This window comes from Chelonia mydas, chromosome 1 (assembly GCF_015237465.2).
Source record: "Chelonia mydas isolate rCheMyd1 chromosome 1, rCheMyd1.pri.v2, whole genome shotgun sequence".
Taxonomy (NCBI): Eukaryota; Metazoa; Chordata; order Testudines; family Cheloniidae; genus Chelonia; species Chelonia mydas.
The window spans coordinates 334,157,350-334,173,425 of NC_057849.1; the positions used below are offsets into that span (position 1 = coordinate 334,157,350).

The 16,076-nt window shown below is 40.7% G+C and overlaps 1 protein-coding gene across 7 annotated transcripts in view; it reads left to right on the plus strand.

Annotated features, from left to right (window-relative positions):
• USP6NL (USP6 N-terminal like) overlaps positions 1-16,076 on the plus strand; it is a 203,817-nt gene that overhangs the window by 149,586 nt on the left and 38,155 nt on the right. For all 7 annotated transcript variants that reach the window (XM_043553006.1, XM_037889328.2, XM_037889330.2 and 4 more), the window contains 3 exons: positions 5,594-5,703; positions 10,157-10,205; positions 12,296-12,416. In XM_043553006.1, coding sequence (XP_043408941.1) covers positions 5,594-5,703; positions 10,157-10,205; positions 12,296-12,416 — 280 coding nt within the window. The remainder of the gene's footprint in view (positions 1-5,593; positions 5,704-10,156; positions 10,206-12,295; positions 12,417-16,076) is intronic.

Sequence of the window (16,076 nt, forward strand, 5' to 3'; positions counted from 1 at the left end):
GGGGGAGACCTTTTGTAGTGATAATCAAGGTGGGCCATTTCCAGCAGTTAACAAGAACGTCTGAGGGGGGGTAAACGTGGGGAAATAGTTTTACTTTGTGTGATGACACATCCACTCCCAGTCTTTATTCAAGCCTAAGTTAATTGTATCCAGTTTGCAAATTAATTCCAATTCAGCAGTCTCTCGTTGGAGTCTGTTTTTGAAGTTTTTTTTGTTGAAGTATTGCCACTTTTAGGTCTGTAATCAAGTGACCAGAGAGATTGAAGTGTTCTCCAACTGGTTTTTGAATGTTATAATTCTTGACGTCTGATTTGTGTCCATTTATTCTTTTACGTCGAAACTGTCCAGTTTGACCAACGTACATGGCAGAGGGGCATTGCTGGCACATGATGGCATATATAACATTGGTAGATGTGCAGGTGAACGAGCCTCTGATAGTGCGGCTGATGTGATTAGGCCCTATGATGGTGTCCCATGAATAGATATGTGGACACAGTTGGCAACGGGTTTTGTTGCAAGGATAGGTTCCTGGGTTAGTGGTTCTGTTGTGTGGTGTGTGGTTGCTGGTGAGTATTTGCTTCAGGTTGGGGAGCTGTCTGTAAGCAAGGACTGGCCTGTCTCCCAAGATCTGTGAGAGTGATGGGGCGTCCTTCAGGATAGGTTGTAGATCCTTTATGATGCGCTGGAGGGGTTTTAGTTGGGGGCTAAAGGTGATGGCTCGTGGCGTTCTGTTATTTTCTTTGTTGGGCCTGTCCTGTGGTAGGTGACTTCTGGGTATTCTTCTGGCTCTGTCAAACTGTTTCTTCACTTCAGCAGGTGGGTATTGTAGTTGTAAGAATGCTTGATAGAGATCTTGCAGGTGTTTGTCTCTGTCTGAGGGGTTGGAGCAAATGTGGTTGTATCGTAGAGCTTGGCTGTAGACAAGGGATCATGTGGTGTGGTCTGGATGAAAGCTGGAGGCATGTAGGTAGGAATAGCGGTCAGTAGGTTTCTGGTATAGGGTGGTGTTTATGTGACCATCGCTTATTAGCACCGTAGTGTCCAGGAGGTGGATCTCTTGTGTGCATTGGTCCAGGCTGAGGTTGATGGTGGGGTGGAAATTGTTGAAATCATGGTGGAATTCCTCAAAGGCTTCTTTTCCATGGATCCAGATGATGATGATGTCATCAATGTAGAGCAAGTAGAGTAGGGGCATTAGGGGACGAGAGCTGAGGAAGGGTTGTTCTAAGTCAGCCATAAAAGTGTTGGCATACTGTGGGGCCATGCGGGTACCCATAGCAGTGCCGCTGATCTGAAGATATACATTGTCCCCAAATATGAAATAGTTATGGTTGAGGACAAAGTCACGAAGTTCAGCCACCAGGTTTGCCGTGACATTATCGGGGATACTGTTCCTAACGGCTTGTAGTCCATCTTTGTGTGGAATGTTGGTGTAGAGGGCTTCTACATCCATAGTGGCCACGATTGTGTTTTCAGGAAGATCACTGATGGATTGTAGTTTCCTCAGGAAGTCAGTGGTGTCTCAAAGATAGCTGGGAGTGCTGGGAGTGTAGGGCCTGAAGAGGGAGTCTACATAGCCAGACAGTTCTGCTGTCAGGGTGCCAATGCCTGAGATGATGGGGCGTCCAGGATTTCCAGGTTTATGGATCTTGGGTAGCAGATAGACTGCTGAATTGGAATTAATTTGCAAACTGGATACAATTAACTTAGGCTTGAATAGAGACTGGGAGTGGATGGGTCATTACACAAAGTAAAACTATTTCCCCATGTTTATCATAACCCCCCACCCCCGGTTCCTCAGACATTCTTGTGAACTGCTGGAAATGGCCCACCTTGATTATCACTACAAAAGGTTCCCCCAGCCCCGCTCTCCTGCTGGTAATAGCTCACCTCAAATGATCACTCTGGTTACAGTGTGTATGGTAACACCCATTGTTTCATGTTCTCTATGTATATAAATCTCCCCACTGTATTTTCCACTGGATGCATCCGATGAAGTGAGCTGTAGCTCACGAAAGCTTATGTTCAGATAAATTTGTTAGTCTCTAAGGTGCTACAAATACTGCTTTTCTTTTTGCAAATATAGACTAACATGGCTGCTACTCTGAAACCTGTCATTTTGCAGAGGGAGGCAGTCATGGGTGAAAGACCATACTAATCACTAGCCAGAAAGTAAGCTTGAAGCACTATATCTCATGATCCTGCCCTCATCTTGTGAAACTTTGGCAGTGGTTCCCACTGTTGTCTTGGAGCTGGAGGCAGATTTCTTTAAAAAGAAAGTATGGTGGTAAATAAAAATGTTCAGTAAGTTTTAAAAATAAAGCAATAACTGGGTTGTTTGACTCCAGAGGAGTTTCATGTATTTGAATCAGAGTAACAGCCGTGTTAGTCTGTATTCGCAAAAAGAAAAGGAGTACTTGTGGCACCTTAGAGACTGACCAATTTATTTGAGCCTAAGCTTTCGTGAGCTACAGCTCACTTTATCGGATCCATACTGTGGAAAGTATAGAAGATCTTTTTATACACACAAAGCATGAAAAAATGGGTGGCCATTTGGCCATCATGTGCCAGGAATGCCCCTCTGCCATGTACATTGGTCAAACTGGACAGTCTCTACATAAAAGAATAAATGGACACAAATCAGATGTCAAGAATTATAACATTCATAAACCAGTCGGAGAACACTTCAATCTCTCTGGTCACGCGATTACAGACATGAAAGTTGCGATATTACAACAAAAAAACTTCAAAACCAGACTCCAGCGAGAGACTGGAATTGAATTGGAATTCATTTGCCAATTGGATACAATTAACTTAGGCTTGAATAGAGACTGGGAGTGGCTAAGTCATTATGCAAGGTAACCTATTTCCCCTTGTTTTTTCCTACCCCCCCCCCCCCCCCCCCCCCCCCCAGACGTTCATGTTAAACCCTGGATTTGTGCTGGAAATGGCCCACCTTGATTATCATACACATTGTAAGGAGAGTGATCACTTTAGATAAGCTGTTACCAGCAGGAGAGTGGGGTGGGGGGAGAGAAAACCTTTTGTAGTGGTAAACACCCATTTTTTCATGCTTTGTGTATATAAAAATATCTTCTATACTTTCCACAGTATGCATCCGATGAAGTGAGCTGTAGCTCATGAAAGCTTATGCTCAGATAAATTGGTTAGTCTCTAAGGTGCCACAAGTACTCCTTTTCTTTTTATGTATTTGAATGTTTGGTCAGAGGGAAAACCATTAAAATCAAGCTTTGAGAATAACCAAGATGAATTAATTGAATGTTTGTAAAGCACTTTGAAGATGTGAAGTACTCTGCAAATGTTTATAAAACAGAACCTTGTTAGTTTGCAGTAATTATTGGGGAGAATATTGCAATTTACTGAATTTTGAGAACTTAAGAGAACAAACACAATAAAAATAAACAAAGCTAGATGTCATGAAATGTGCTTTATTGATTTATTTTGACAACTGTATTTTAGTTTATTATAATATTTCATAATGTCTTAGCCAATGTTCTAATAGCGTAAAGCACATTTCTGTAGGGTTTTTTGTGTAAACATATTTTAAGTCTTCGGCTTTTGCGACCCATTTCAGCTATCTGTTGCTAAATCTTTGCTGAGAAATGGAGGTAGTACTTTTACATAAAATATGGATAAGTGAGGTTCTGCTGAATTCACACAAGAATGAATATGCCTTTTATAAATCTAAAAGAATTTACAAGCTAGTCACAGAAATTTGTGATGGGGGAACTATCTACATAGAAAGTATGCCTAGACATAAGAATAGCTTTTTGGTAGACTATCATATATATAGTACAGGTTCAGTTACTGTGGTGTATCAGGCATTTGGAGGACAAAGATGAAAATATTAGGGAAAATGCCAAACAAGGAGGAGACCTATTCTGTGACAAATACATATAAGATATAGGAGAAGATCCTTTTTCTAGTGTGGAAGTGAGGACATATTTGGAGTTCTTTGGTTATGATTGTCAGTCTAACCCCCAAAACGGGGTAGACACAGAAGCATGGTCTATCCACCTCCGATCCTACAATATATCTTAAATTTAAAATTGTATTGGGAACTTGTAAAGTGATTATACAATTCAACCCAAACAACATACGGAGAAGTGAAATACAAAACAAACAAAGAAACCCAATCTCGAACTTAGATATTGCCAAAGGGCCAGACCAGTAAGTAAAACAATGAAACCTGTAAGCTAATGCTGTCATAGCAGTCTTCACTTATCCTTTTCTGCCTTGGTAGGATTTTATCAAGACCTCTCGTAATAATCATGAAAAAAGTCATCATCCAATTTGGAAAGGTGCCAGCTATGTGCAAAGTTGGGAAACTGAAAACTATACTCCGGAGGGAGTTCTGCACCAAAAAATTAAAAATTCTGTGCCAAAAAATAAAAATTCTGCAAATTTTATTTGTCAATAAATAATTGTGGAGACTCCAGCATGGCAGTGGGGAGCACAGGCCACTGGCTGCATGGAGTTGGGAGATCACTCTGCAGCCACCTCTCCACCTCCGCGGGACAGGGACTCGGTGGTGAGGCTGCACCCGACCCTGACACAGCTCAGGGGCTGGGCCTGCTTCAGAAACACCCCAGGGCCCTGCCTCTCTGCACCAGGTGTAGGCAGGCAGGCTCAGCTCAGCAGCATCCAAGTGTAGAGGGGCTTAGTGTGGGGGGGATCCAAGTGTGTGGTGAGAGGGTTCTGTGTGGAGCAGTCTGGGTGTGGGCAGCTCAGTGGTGATCCGGGGTGGGGAGCGGTGTCTGGATGCACAGGGGCTCACGGGGGAAGGGGGGTTCTGGGCGCAGGGGCAATGAGACTGCAGGGGGGTCCAGGTGAAGATGGTTGGGGCTCAGCAGGGGAGTCCAGGTGCTGGGGGAGTGGGGCTTGGTGGGATGGGGTCTGGGTGCAGCGTACTTGTTGGAGTGCTCCTGGGGAGTGGGAGTTCAATAGGCCTGCCTAATGGGAGAGCCCCAGCTGCTTCTGCGGCTGAGGGGATGCCACATCCCCCGCAATTCCCCTATCCCCTTTGCTGCTCCATCCCATCCCATCCCGTCCCCCTTCTCCACTGCCCCCTGTCCCACCCCTCCTTCCTCTCCCCACTGCCCCATCCCTCTCCCCTCCCTCCCACATCCGCCCCCCTTGCCCTGTCCCATCATGGACACTCACTGTTTATACAGAAAATAGAATGGCTCCAAGCACACAGAAGGGGAGCACAACCAGCACTAGGATCCAGGAGACAGCGTTTGAACACCAACTTCCTTCAGCCGGGCAGCTCTGCGCTCACAGAAATGGTGGGGGTGGGGGGTAGTGGCATGTGACCCTGCGTGCCTGCCCATGCCTTGTCTCTGTTGGGGGGCAGTGCCCCCCCAATTATGCCCATGTGTGTCTCCACCCCCAACTCCTGCGTTCCTTCTCTTTGCTTCCCCATCATTTTCTATAATAAGCATTGTAAGTTCACAGATTACAAATGTTTTTGTCCACCAATAAATTCTGTGGCCTTAAGCAGTTTTTCTTCCTATTTTAAATGTCCACAGAGTTTTGCCTAATTTCATTTCTTTATTGCCATTTTTCCTAGAAATTAAAACATCGAGCACGAGGGTCTTCACCAGATATCAGGCAAATCGATCTTGATGTAAATCGAACATATAGGGATCATATCATGTTTAGAGACAGATATGGTGTTAAGTAAGTAAATAAAAATGTATGTAATTTAGTCATTTCTTGTTTGTCTTTCAGATAGATTTTTACCTACCTAAGACTCCATTTACTACCCAAGAAGTATGACAAAGCTTTGAATGTAAAAGTTTCAGATTTCAGAAAGTACCACATATAGCTTAAAGGAATGTAGTCTCTGAATAGTTCAAAATCAGATTGTTTAATCTCCAACCTGCTAGCTTTACCCTTTAATGTATTAAAGCTATGGCCACTGGAAATCTAAAGGAAAAAATGTAAATTCTTTATCCCCCAGATGCTGTAGACATTTTTACAAAATCTGAGAAAATTTGTTGGCCTCTATTTAAAGCAAATTCAGAGCACAAGAAAAGACTTTAAGTTCTTTAATAAATTATGTATATCTTTATAAAGTAATGTTATAAAAACAATTTTTTTCTTACTTTTCTGGTAACTTTAATCTCTCCCCTCTAGCCTTTTAGCCTTCCCCTAGATTTTCTGTATTTTCCCTCTTTTGCAGTGTAGCTTTGAGAACCAAATAAAACAACTTTTTAGCTATGAACATAGTAATTATTTATGTAATTAAACCTTGCCACCTTAATACTTTTAGATTTTTTTGCAATATTTTATTTTACAGTTGTTGGATAAAGAATGTTAAACTATTTCACTATTTAAACATTTTTAGCATAAACATACCAAATGACAGCATTGTTCTTAGGCTTAAGGATCAACACCCCCATTGAGATGAATGAGACACATCTCACTCCTCTTCAAATGTATCATTTCATTCTTTTTCAGTAGCTTCTGGAAGACCTCACTGCATTTGTTCACCTTCCAAAGGTTATATTCACAGTCATAAGTGAGATAAACTAAAATGTGTTATTTTGTTTACTACTTTGTTGTTCATATAATTGTAGAACATTGCGTAGGATACTTCACAGACAAGTAAAAAATAACCCAATATCTGTGTCCTTGAGAATGTAGAGTCTAAATAAAATCCTTAAATTCTGTAGACGTCTAGAAATAAAAATTTGGGGCAGTGACCCTAAATCCGTGGTAGAACATGGAATTTCCACATTGTGTATTTCCAGTGCCGCCACTTATGGCATTTGGGGAAAGTTCAGTAACCATATCCTGCACTAAAGAAATGAAGTCCAGTTTGTTTTTTTTCCCCTGAAAGTAAATTGCTTTCCTTTTCAACAGTTTATATTCTTCTGAATGTTTTTGTGTTCATCCTGTTTTAGGCCTTTAGTGGGAACACTTAGGGTAAATAGTATTAAAATGTTATTAGTTAAAGCTAGTTAATGTTAGACAATAATAGTGATATTGTGCCCTTTACATTTAGTTTCTGTTTGGCTACTTCCTGCCATCTGATTTGTGCACCGAGTCCCTGCGAAGTTTGACACCTCATAATTAGGGCCCTACCAAATTCAGGGTCCATTTTGGTCAGTTTCACAGCAGGAGGGTTTTAAAGTTAGTCAACTTCATGTTTTCAGAAGTTTACGTTGAAATTTCAGGGTGTTGTAACTGTGGGGGTCCCGACCCAAAAGGGGATCGTGGTTGGGGGGTGGGGTTTGCAAGGCTGTTGTAGGAGGATTGCTGAATTGCCACCCTTACTTCTGTGCTGCCTTCAGAGTTGGATTCCAAAGGCAGCAGCCATGGAGCTTCCTGCAGCCAGAGGAGGTTCATGGCGGTGAGTCTGATCTCCTCCGTGCTGCTGGAGCGCCCCAGCTGGGGGCTCCTAGCTTCTGGTCACAGCCACACTGTGGAGGGACAGGACTTCCTCTTCCCCTGCATGGCCACTCTCGTGGGGAGATGAGTCCCACTTCCAGGTACCTCCCCTGGCTTCAGGAAGCTCTGCAGGTGTACTCCCTGAAGGCAGCTCTGAAGTTAGGGTGGCTTCTTCCCCTGCACGGGCACTCTGAGGGTTTGGTCCAGGTTCTAAAATCTGTGGAAAAAGATAAGCAGAATTGCTCAAACATGATGAAGATCGGCTTTTAGTTTGTCCTGCTAAAAAGAATTTAAAGCAATGTAGGTTAACATATAAATAGTTCAAAAAGCAAAGATGTCTTTGCTCAGTTAAATCCTAGACCACTTACCCCAGGAGAAGTTAGACCGAGATTTTCTAATCTAATGTATTCTTAATTTAATTTTCATGCGTCTGACATATGAAAGTGTAGTGTTTCATACATACATTGACATTAAACCTTGAGAGAAAGCTGACTGCTCTTTTTTGTTTTAAAATTCTTAAACTGAATTAATGTAGTGTGATGCAGTATTTTAAAATGCAGAACACAATCTGTTTATGAAGCCCACCTGTAGATATGAATGAAGCCTTTTACTCACCTCTTTGTTTATCTTCCAGTGCAGATTGTCTTTAAAATATCCCCCCGTTTCCTTGTGAAGTGGGTCTGTGTTGGATGACTAAGAAATATGTGGTTAAATGCAAATTTTCTTGAAATGAAAATAAACATACGTTAATTACCCAATGCAATCAAAGACCAAATAAAGTGAAAGACAGAAATTGTCCTTTCAAAAAAATAAGACTCAAATTTAATATCTAGTACCATAGTAATTCATCATCATTCAACAGTTAAAGGAAGGTTGAAACTGAAGTCCAACTTCCATTCTTTTGCCCATCCATCTCTCTCTCTCTCTCTCTCTCTCTCTCTCTCGCTCTCTCTCTCTCTCTCTCTCACACACACACACACACACACACACACACACACACACACACACACACACACACACACACGTTTATAAATAAGTGGTATCCACTCACATAGTCATGCAGTGAGCATGTTCAGAGGAAACACTGTTAATTGACCTGGGGAAGTGCTCTACAAGGCTAACAGATTACTCCCTCCCATCTCCATTAATGGAAAACTTAACATTTTTCGTTGCCGGTCAGCAGAAGTGTAAAAAGACATTTATACGTTTTGGTTCAGTGATGGGGAAAGGGAAGAATGCATTGGGGATGCAGGATAGCTGATTAGACCTGTGCAAAACTCAGCAGTTTCATTTCCATGGTTTTTAGTTTTGGTTGATATTGGCTCACATTCCCAGACTCTCAGTTCTGAACAAATCTTGAAGTTTGTTTGCTGAAGTTTACACACAGTTCCATCAAGTCTTGGATTTCATTATGAAAGTTCTGCACAACTCTACACTCAACATTACTTAATTCCTGAATTGGAGAGGAAGCAGAATTCACACTTTCAATTTTAATATATTAACAAATAGTAATTAGAACGTGATGGGGTAATATAGAAAGAAAAAGGGAGAGTAATTATTAAATAGGGCAAAGCTTTCTCAAAGTATGTATGAGAATCAGCAAGTTGTGTAAGACTAAGCACAGGAATAGCAGTCAGTCTCCCAGATGTTGTTCCTGGGTCTGCCACTGATGCTTCGTGGGACCTCAGAAACAACAAGAAGTCCAGTGGCACCTTAAAGACTAGCAGATTTATTTGGACATAAGATTTCGTGGGTAAAAAACCCACTTCTTCAGATGCTTCTTCCCCTGCACGGGCACTCTGAGAGTTTGGTCCAGGTCCAGGTTCTAAAATCTGTGGAAAAAGATAAGCAGAATTGCTCAAACATGTTGAAGACCGGCTCTTAGTTTGTTCTGCTAAAAAGAATTTAAAGCAATGTAGGGTAAAATATAAATAGTTTAAAAAGCAAGTTCAATATTTCATTGTTAAAACAAGAGCAATCAAAACTGTCAGAATATTTTGCTTAAGTATATGCCTAAAGATTAACAAAAAGAAATTAGTGAAGGAAGCATGTGTGTGTGGGACCTCAGGAAAGTCATTTAGGCCTAAATTTTCAGAATTGGTCTCTAGTTCTGAGTGCCTCAATTTTTGAGTGCCCAGCTTAAGACACATTGGGACTGTTTTGTTTCAGAACGGCTGAACCCCCGTAGCTCCTGCTAAAATGAATAAAAGCTGCTGATGTTCAGCAGTTCTAAAAATCAGGTCCAAGGAGTCTCTCCTCTGCCACATAGGGTTGCCAATTTTGGTTGGACGTATTGCTGGAGGTTTCATCACATGACAGTCTTTAATGAAAGTTTAATTTTTAGTTCCTGGTTACTCCAGGGCAATCCTGGAGGGTTGGCAACCATACTGGCATGCAAAACTAGTGGATGCTTTGAGAATGTAACTCTTACCCAGTTTATGCCTCAGTTTCCACAGCTGTAAAATTGATATCTTCCCCACTTATCCCCTAGAGGTGTTACATGCATTAGTTAGTTATTAAGTACTTTGAACATGTAAACCGTTATAAGTAGTAAGTATTGTTTGATTATAATACATCTGTTTTGATTATGAAATATATTTCTCTAAATTTTTGAAGTTAGACAAATTGGAGAAACAGATATCTAGAAAGTAGATTCAATAGCTTTCTGGTTTGTTTTTGTTTTTTTTTAAAAAACAATGTTAAATATTTCCATTTACTTACTGTCTTGTTTCTCCAGGCAACAATCCTTGTTCCATGTTTTAGCTGCATATTCAATATATAATACGGTAAGTCATGTTTCATGTACATTTGAGATAAAATATGGGTCTTTTAAACAATGTTGCAAAAGTTACTGAACATACTTCTCAACATACAAAAAAATCTGAACTGTTGCCAGCTCAATCTGGCTGTTGTAGGGTTGGGAGCTTGAGTTCAAACGCTGCTGAAGCAGTGGCCAGCACGTCCTCATGCAGGCGCCATTTCCCACAGCTCCCATTGGTCAGGAACAGAGAACCGCAGCCACTGGGAGCTGCGGGGGGCGGTGCCTGCGGACGGTCAGCATCCGCAAAATGTCTCGTGGCCTGCACTCAGATTACCCTGATGGGCCGCAGGTTGCCCACTACTGCTATATGCCATTGTAGATAGTCTCATCATACCATTGCCTCCATAAATGTGTCAAGTTCAATCTCGAAGCCAGTTAGGTGTTTTGGCCCCACTACTTCCCTGGGAAGGCTGTTCCAGAACTTCACTCCTCGGATGTTTAGAAACCTTCGTCTAATTTCAAACCTAAATATATTGATTGCCAGTTTATTTTGTCAACATTGGCGCTTAACTAAGAACTCCTCTCCCTCCCTCCTATTTGATCCCACTGACATTTGCAGAGAGCAATCATATCTCCTCCCCTCAGCCTTCTTTTGTTAGGCTAAACAAGCCAAGCTCTTTGAGTCTTCTCTCGTAAGGTAAGTTTTCCATTCCTATCATGAATGGCGGTGCTTTCCCGAATGGGGTTTTTAGATCTCATGTTATGTGCCAGAAATGTTCCAGGTTTGTAGCATCTAAGTCTGAGTTGCCTATTAAAAACATAAGTAATGTAAATGTTGTCAGATGTCCACTTCTGTACTTACACATTATGCCCCCATTCTGCAAACATTTTTATAATTGTGTTTAACTTAACACATGAGTAGTTCTAATTAAGTCAGTGAGACTGTATATAGAGCTGAGTCTGTGCAGAAATGTTTGCAGGATTATTCTCATTATAAGTAACTATAGAGGTCATCATTCTTATTAAATATCACTTTGCTTCCCTTCCAGCATCATATCTATTTAAAAGAAGTTTTAGTTTTGCTCTCACCAGATTGAAAGCTCTCTCTTTTGGTGCAAGAAGAAGCTAATATTACTGTTTTTAATTCTAGAATTATGTTTTCTGTCATTTAATAGGTGCCCTAGATTTTTGATTGTATGGTGTTTAGGGTTAAAACTCTGATAGCAGGGACTTTCTTTGTTTTCCACAGCACATTGTTTGGATTAACTAATAATAATTTATTACATGAAAGATGCTGTTTAAAATCAATGGATATTGTATAAACATTGGCAGTGTTTAAACAAGTAGAAAAAGGTTAGTATTTAGGCTTGTTGTATTTTTTTCTCTTATATCACAGTTGTTTCAGTCTTCTTAGCTAGTTTCCTTTTTATCTTTCGGCATTAAAGCAAATTAAAAGGCTTCCTTGGCCAAAGTTCTTGCGACGAACCCATCTGTCTAAAAGACTTTCTCAATAATTATCTCTTTCTCATCAAATATACATTAGCAGCTGGTTTTGTAAAGTCAGTAATAATCCTTACTTAAGCAGTCTGATGTTTCTTATTGCTGGTTCCCACCATAGGAGTTAATATATTAGTACAGTAGCCTTGTGGGGTTTCCTGTTTTTCATTGCTACAGTTTTTGAATAAGAGGAGAGATTTCTCTGTCTCACTCGTTTATGTATCTGCAATATCTTCTTGCTATATGTTGTGCTGCTCCACATGGAGAATAGAAAACACATCTGTTCTGGGTGTAGGTTCATATAAATTATATGCAAACATTTTAAAATAAAGGATTTAGTGTACAAATATACTGTATTTTAATGAAAGGCCAAAGCCAGTTCAAGCACCAGTTGGAAGACAATGAATTATCCCTTCTAGTAGAATATGTTTTGTCTTTGAATGGCCATGGTAATGGAGTTTAAAGGAAAATTTTAACCATGAAAATTTGAGGGGTGTGTGGGTTTGCAATATTTAGAGAGCTTATTCCAAAAATGGTGTATTTTCTCATGTTAAAAAATACACAAATAGTTCTTTTGTTTGTTTACAAAGTTAATGTTTCCTGTCCTCTACATTTCAGGAGGTTGGATACTGTCAGGGAATGAGCCAGATCACAGCTTTACTCCTCATGTACATGAATGAAGAAGATGCCTTCTGGGCCCTGGTGAAACTACTCTCAGGTCCTAAACATGCTATGCATGGTATGGAATTTCAGCTCATGTAGTACCATTTAAATTTCAACGTGTCCTAATTAGATAATAAATTGTTTGAGACAGGGGCCATATCCATTTGTGTGTGTTCGGTGCCTAGCACAGCGGGGCCGTTATCTTGTGTGGGGCTATTGCATGCTACTGCAGTACAAATGATGCTTAATAATCTCTTAATATATATGGTTAACACTTATCTGCAATTTCCTTTATGATTGTTTTATAGGTTATATTCTACGAGTAGTCATCAATGAAAATTTCCCATCCTCTAATGTTGTTCTGCTTGTGTCCCATTAAAAGATTTGTGTGTGTGTAATTTATTCTGGGAAAATACCCAAAAGTTCTCTTAGAGCTGTCACTTTAAGTGTATCAGTGTCTCTGCTTCAGCTCTTAGTGCCACTGATTTGTTCTGTACAGTAATGTTACAAATGCCACTTTGTCAGAGCCTTGTAAAATGCTGATAAAGCTATTATTCTGTGTTAAATGCTGCACTTACAGGTATTTATTCTAAGGACTGTGTTTCTGGACTTCATTGCTGATATTCATGGAAGTTACTTCAGTTATCTTTGCCTGGCAGTGTCAAAATTTGCTTATGCAGACATTTATATAGCAATAGAATAATGAAAATTATATAAAAAAACCTGTTAAACGGCTGTGACATCAACTGGCAAAGCTGGAAATCCACAGTTAAAACTAATGCTGTAGGTAGGCACAATGGTCTGAGCTAAGGGCAAACTGTTGGCAAGCTTTATCTCTGCCTCACACAGAACTCTATCGTTCCACCATTTTGTTACTTAAATATAATTGTGTTTTCTCTCTAATTTATTTGTTACTTTTAAATTTTAGTATTTTCTTTGTGTTCTTTACCTTCTGACAGTGGCCAGTGCCAAATGTTTCAGAGGGAATGAATGGAACAGGGCAATTATTGAGTGAGCCATCCCTTGTCATCCACTCCCAGCTTCTGACAGTTCGAGGGTTAGGGACATCCGGAGCATGGGGTTGCAGCCCTGACTGTCTTGGACCTTTCCTCATGAACTTATCTAATTCTTTTTTGAATCCAGTTATACTTTTGACCTTCACCACATCCCCTGGCAATGAATCACACAGGTTGTGTTGTGTGAAGAAGTACTTCCTCATATTTGTGTTTACTTCTGACTATTAATTTCATTGGGTGACCCCCGGTTTTTGTGTTCTGTGAAGGGTAATATTACACTTCCCTATTCATTGTCTCCACACCATTTTTCATTTTATAGACCTCTGTCATAGCCTCTTCTGAGCCCAGTCACCGACTTTTTAATCTCTCCTCCTACAGAAGCTGTTCCATACCCTTCATCATTTTTGTTGTCCTTCTCTGTACCTTTTCCAAACCAATGTAAACTAAACTAATCCATTCTTATTATTTTCCAAACTCGTTTATCCATCTGTAGTACATATGACCCCTGTACACCTGTAGGCTTTCCCCCACCACCACCCAAGGATGCTCTTTTGGGCCAAAAGCTAGTCTTCTATAAACTATTAAATAGGATAAAGAATGTCCTCCAGATTCTAAATGTTGGTGTTTGGGCACATCACACTGTTACCAGGAGAGATTCTTGCGTAGGATTTGTGCTCTTAACATGACGCCTCTGAGGAACTCCCATAGAATAAATGTCTGAAGCGATTAGCTTTTGCAGGGTCATTTCATACTGCTACAGTGAGCCCAAGTGCACCCAACTGGCTGATGGTGAAGGAGCTCCATGAGGGTTGCTGTGTGTTTTCATGGCCATGAGTGTATGCTCCTTTTGCTTGTCTGCACTGAGCTGGTAGCTATCAAACACTACTGCCAGAGCTGGGCATGCACATTTTTACGTATATGAACAATTGTGCTATGAGCAGGCTGGAATAAATAGAATAGAATAAAAATAAGTGTGTCCCATCTCCCCCTCACAAACCATTACCATCACCTGCGTAAGATGAAAATGGCTGGATTTAATTTTATGAAATTTGTTTTAAAATATTCCCGCCCAGGCCAAATTATTGCTTTACAAGTTTGAGCTTGGAGCAAATTCTTTTCTGTCTGGGCTATAAAATCTCTAAAAATATGATTGATAAAATACTTAACACTTTGAGATTCTCAAATGGAAGGTCTTAAGTGCTTTAGAAGTATTAATTAACCCTTACAACACCCCGGTGGGGAAGTTTGTGTTTATAGATATGCTAACATATAACCTTAACTATAGTTTGAATGAATAATACCCCCGCCCCCAAATAATCAAATGCACTTCAGTTTATATACCTAAAATCCATTTATAGCAGTGAAAGCATTACTGTAAACACTGAAGATGCTAAAGAGTAAACTTTCAAATTGATTTACGTGAAGTGTGCATGCACATTGCTGTTTGCATTTCTTCCTGTGTACATCTTTAAAAAAGCAGCCCTTAAACTATTTCAAGTCTAAATTGTTGCTATGCATGTGTTTCAATTCTAAACCGGGGGGAACTGTCTCCTCTCACACTTGATGCCCATGATCAAGACATCGCTCTCTGAAGTCATAGAGTCATAGAATATCAGGGTTGGAAGGGACCTCAGGAGGTCATCTAGTTCAACCCCCTGCTCAAAGCAGGACCAATCCCCCAATTTTTGCCCCAGATCCCTAAATGGCCCCCTCAAGGATTGAACTCAAATCAGTGGCTGATAGTGATGGCTGAATAGTGCAATTAAAAAAAGGTGCTGCCTAGAGTAGCAGGGCTAAAAAGTTCCTCCCTATAATAAACAAAGCACTTTGCTTCATCGGCCCCCCACGCGTGACCTGGGGACTCAGGCTGTTTTTCCAGTGCAACCAAGTGTCTCTCAAAATACACAACCCGACTAACCCCTGGTATAAGTCCACTGAAATCAAGGGATGAATTTGACTGTAAGGGTACATCTACGCTGCGGGGGGGATCCAAAATGTGGCAGAGAGTCTCAGTCTGGGTTAACTGACCTGGGCTTGTGCTACAATGTTAAAACTAGCAATGTAGACATTCTGGCCCAGGCTAGAGCTGGAGTTCTGAGACCCAGCTTGTCAGGTTTCAGACCCTGGACGCCAGCCCAAGCAGGAATGTGTGCACTCTACTTTTAGCCCTGTCAGTTGACCTGGGGTCTGAGACTTGCCAATAGGAGGTTGGGGTGTTTCTTTCTGCCCTTTGCCCCCCCGCCACCCCCCCCCCCCCATGTAGATGTACCCTAAACGTTTTCCATCTCTATGGCATGAAGTCTCCAAATCATAAAATGTAGGTAGCTGACCATGAAAATGATTTAGATTTTTGAAAGCTGTTTCCCTTAGGATTTCCATAACTATTTTCCAGATTCAGGCTAAAGAATTGGTGTATGAAGGGAAAGAGCGGCAGTACCTTTGAATATTATTAATGATGCGCAATTAGTTCTGAGGTACTGATTCACAGTTTATGTAAAAAGAGAACAATTTTGCTTAGCTGAATGTAGGTAACATCAGACATTCCTTTTTTTCATATGACAGAGGAGTCGCTATATTAACATACGTTCCATGATTCTGAGATAGGAGATCTTAATATTTAGTCACTCTGCATATTGTGCTGAATTATTGAATTGGCAACTGGCCAGAAGGCATCTTTTGGTTTTAAAATTTGATTCTATTCTGAAAACTGGTTCCGTTAA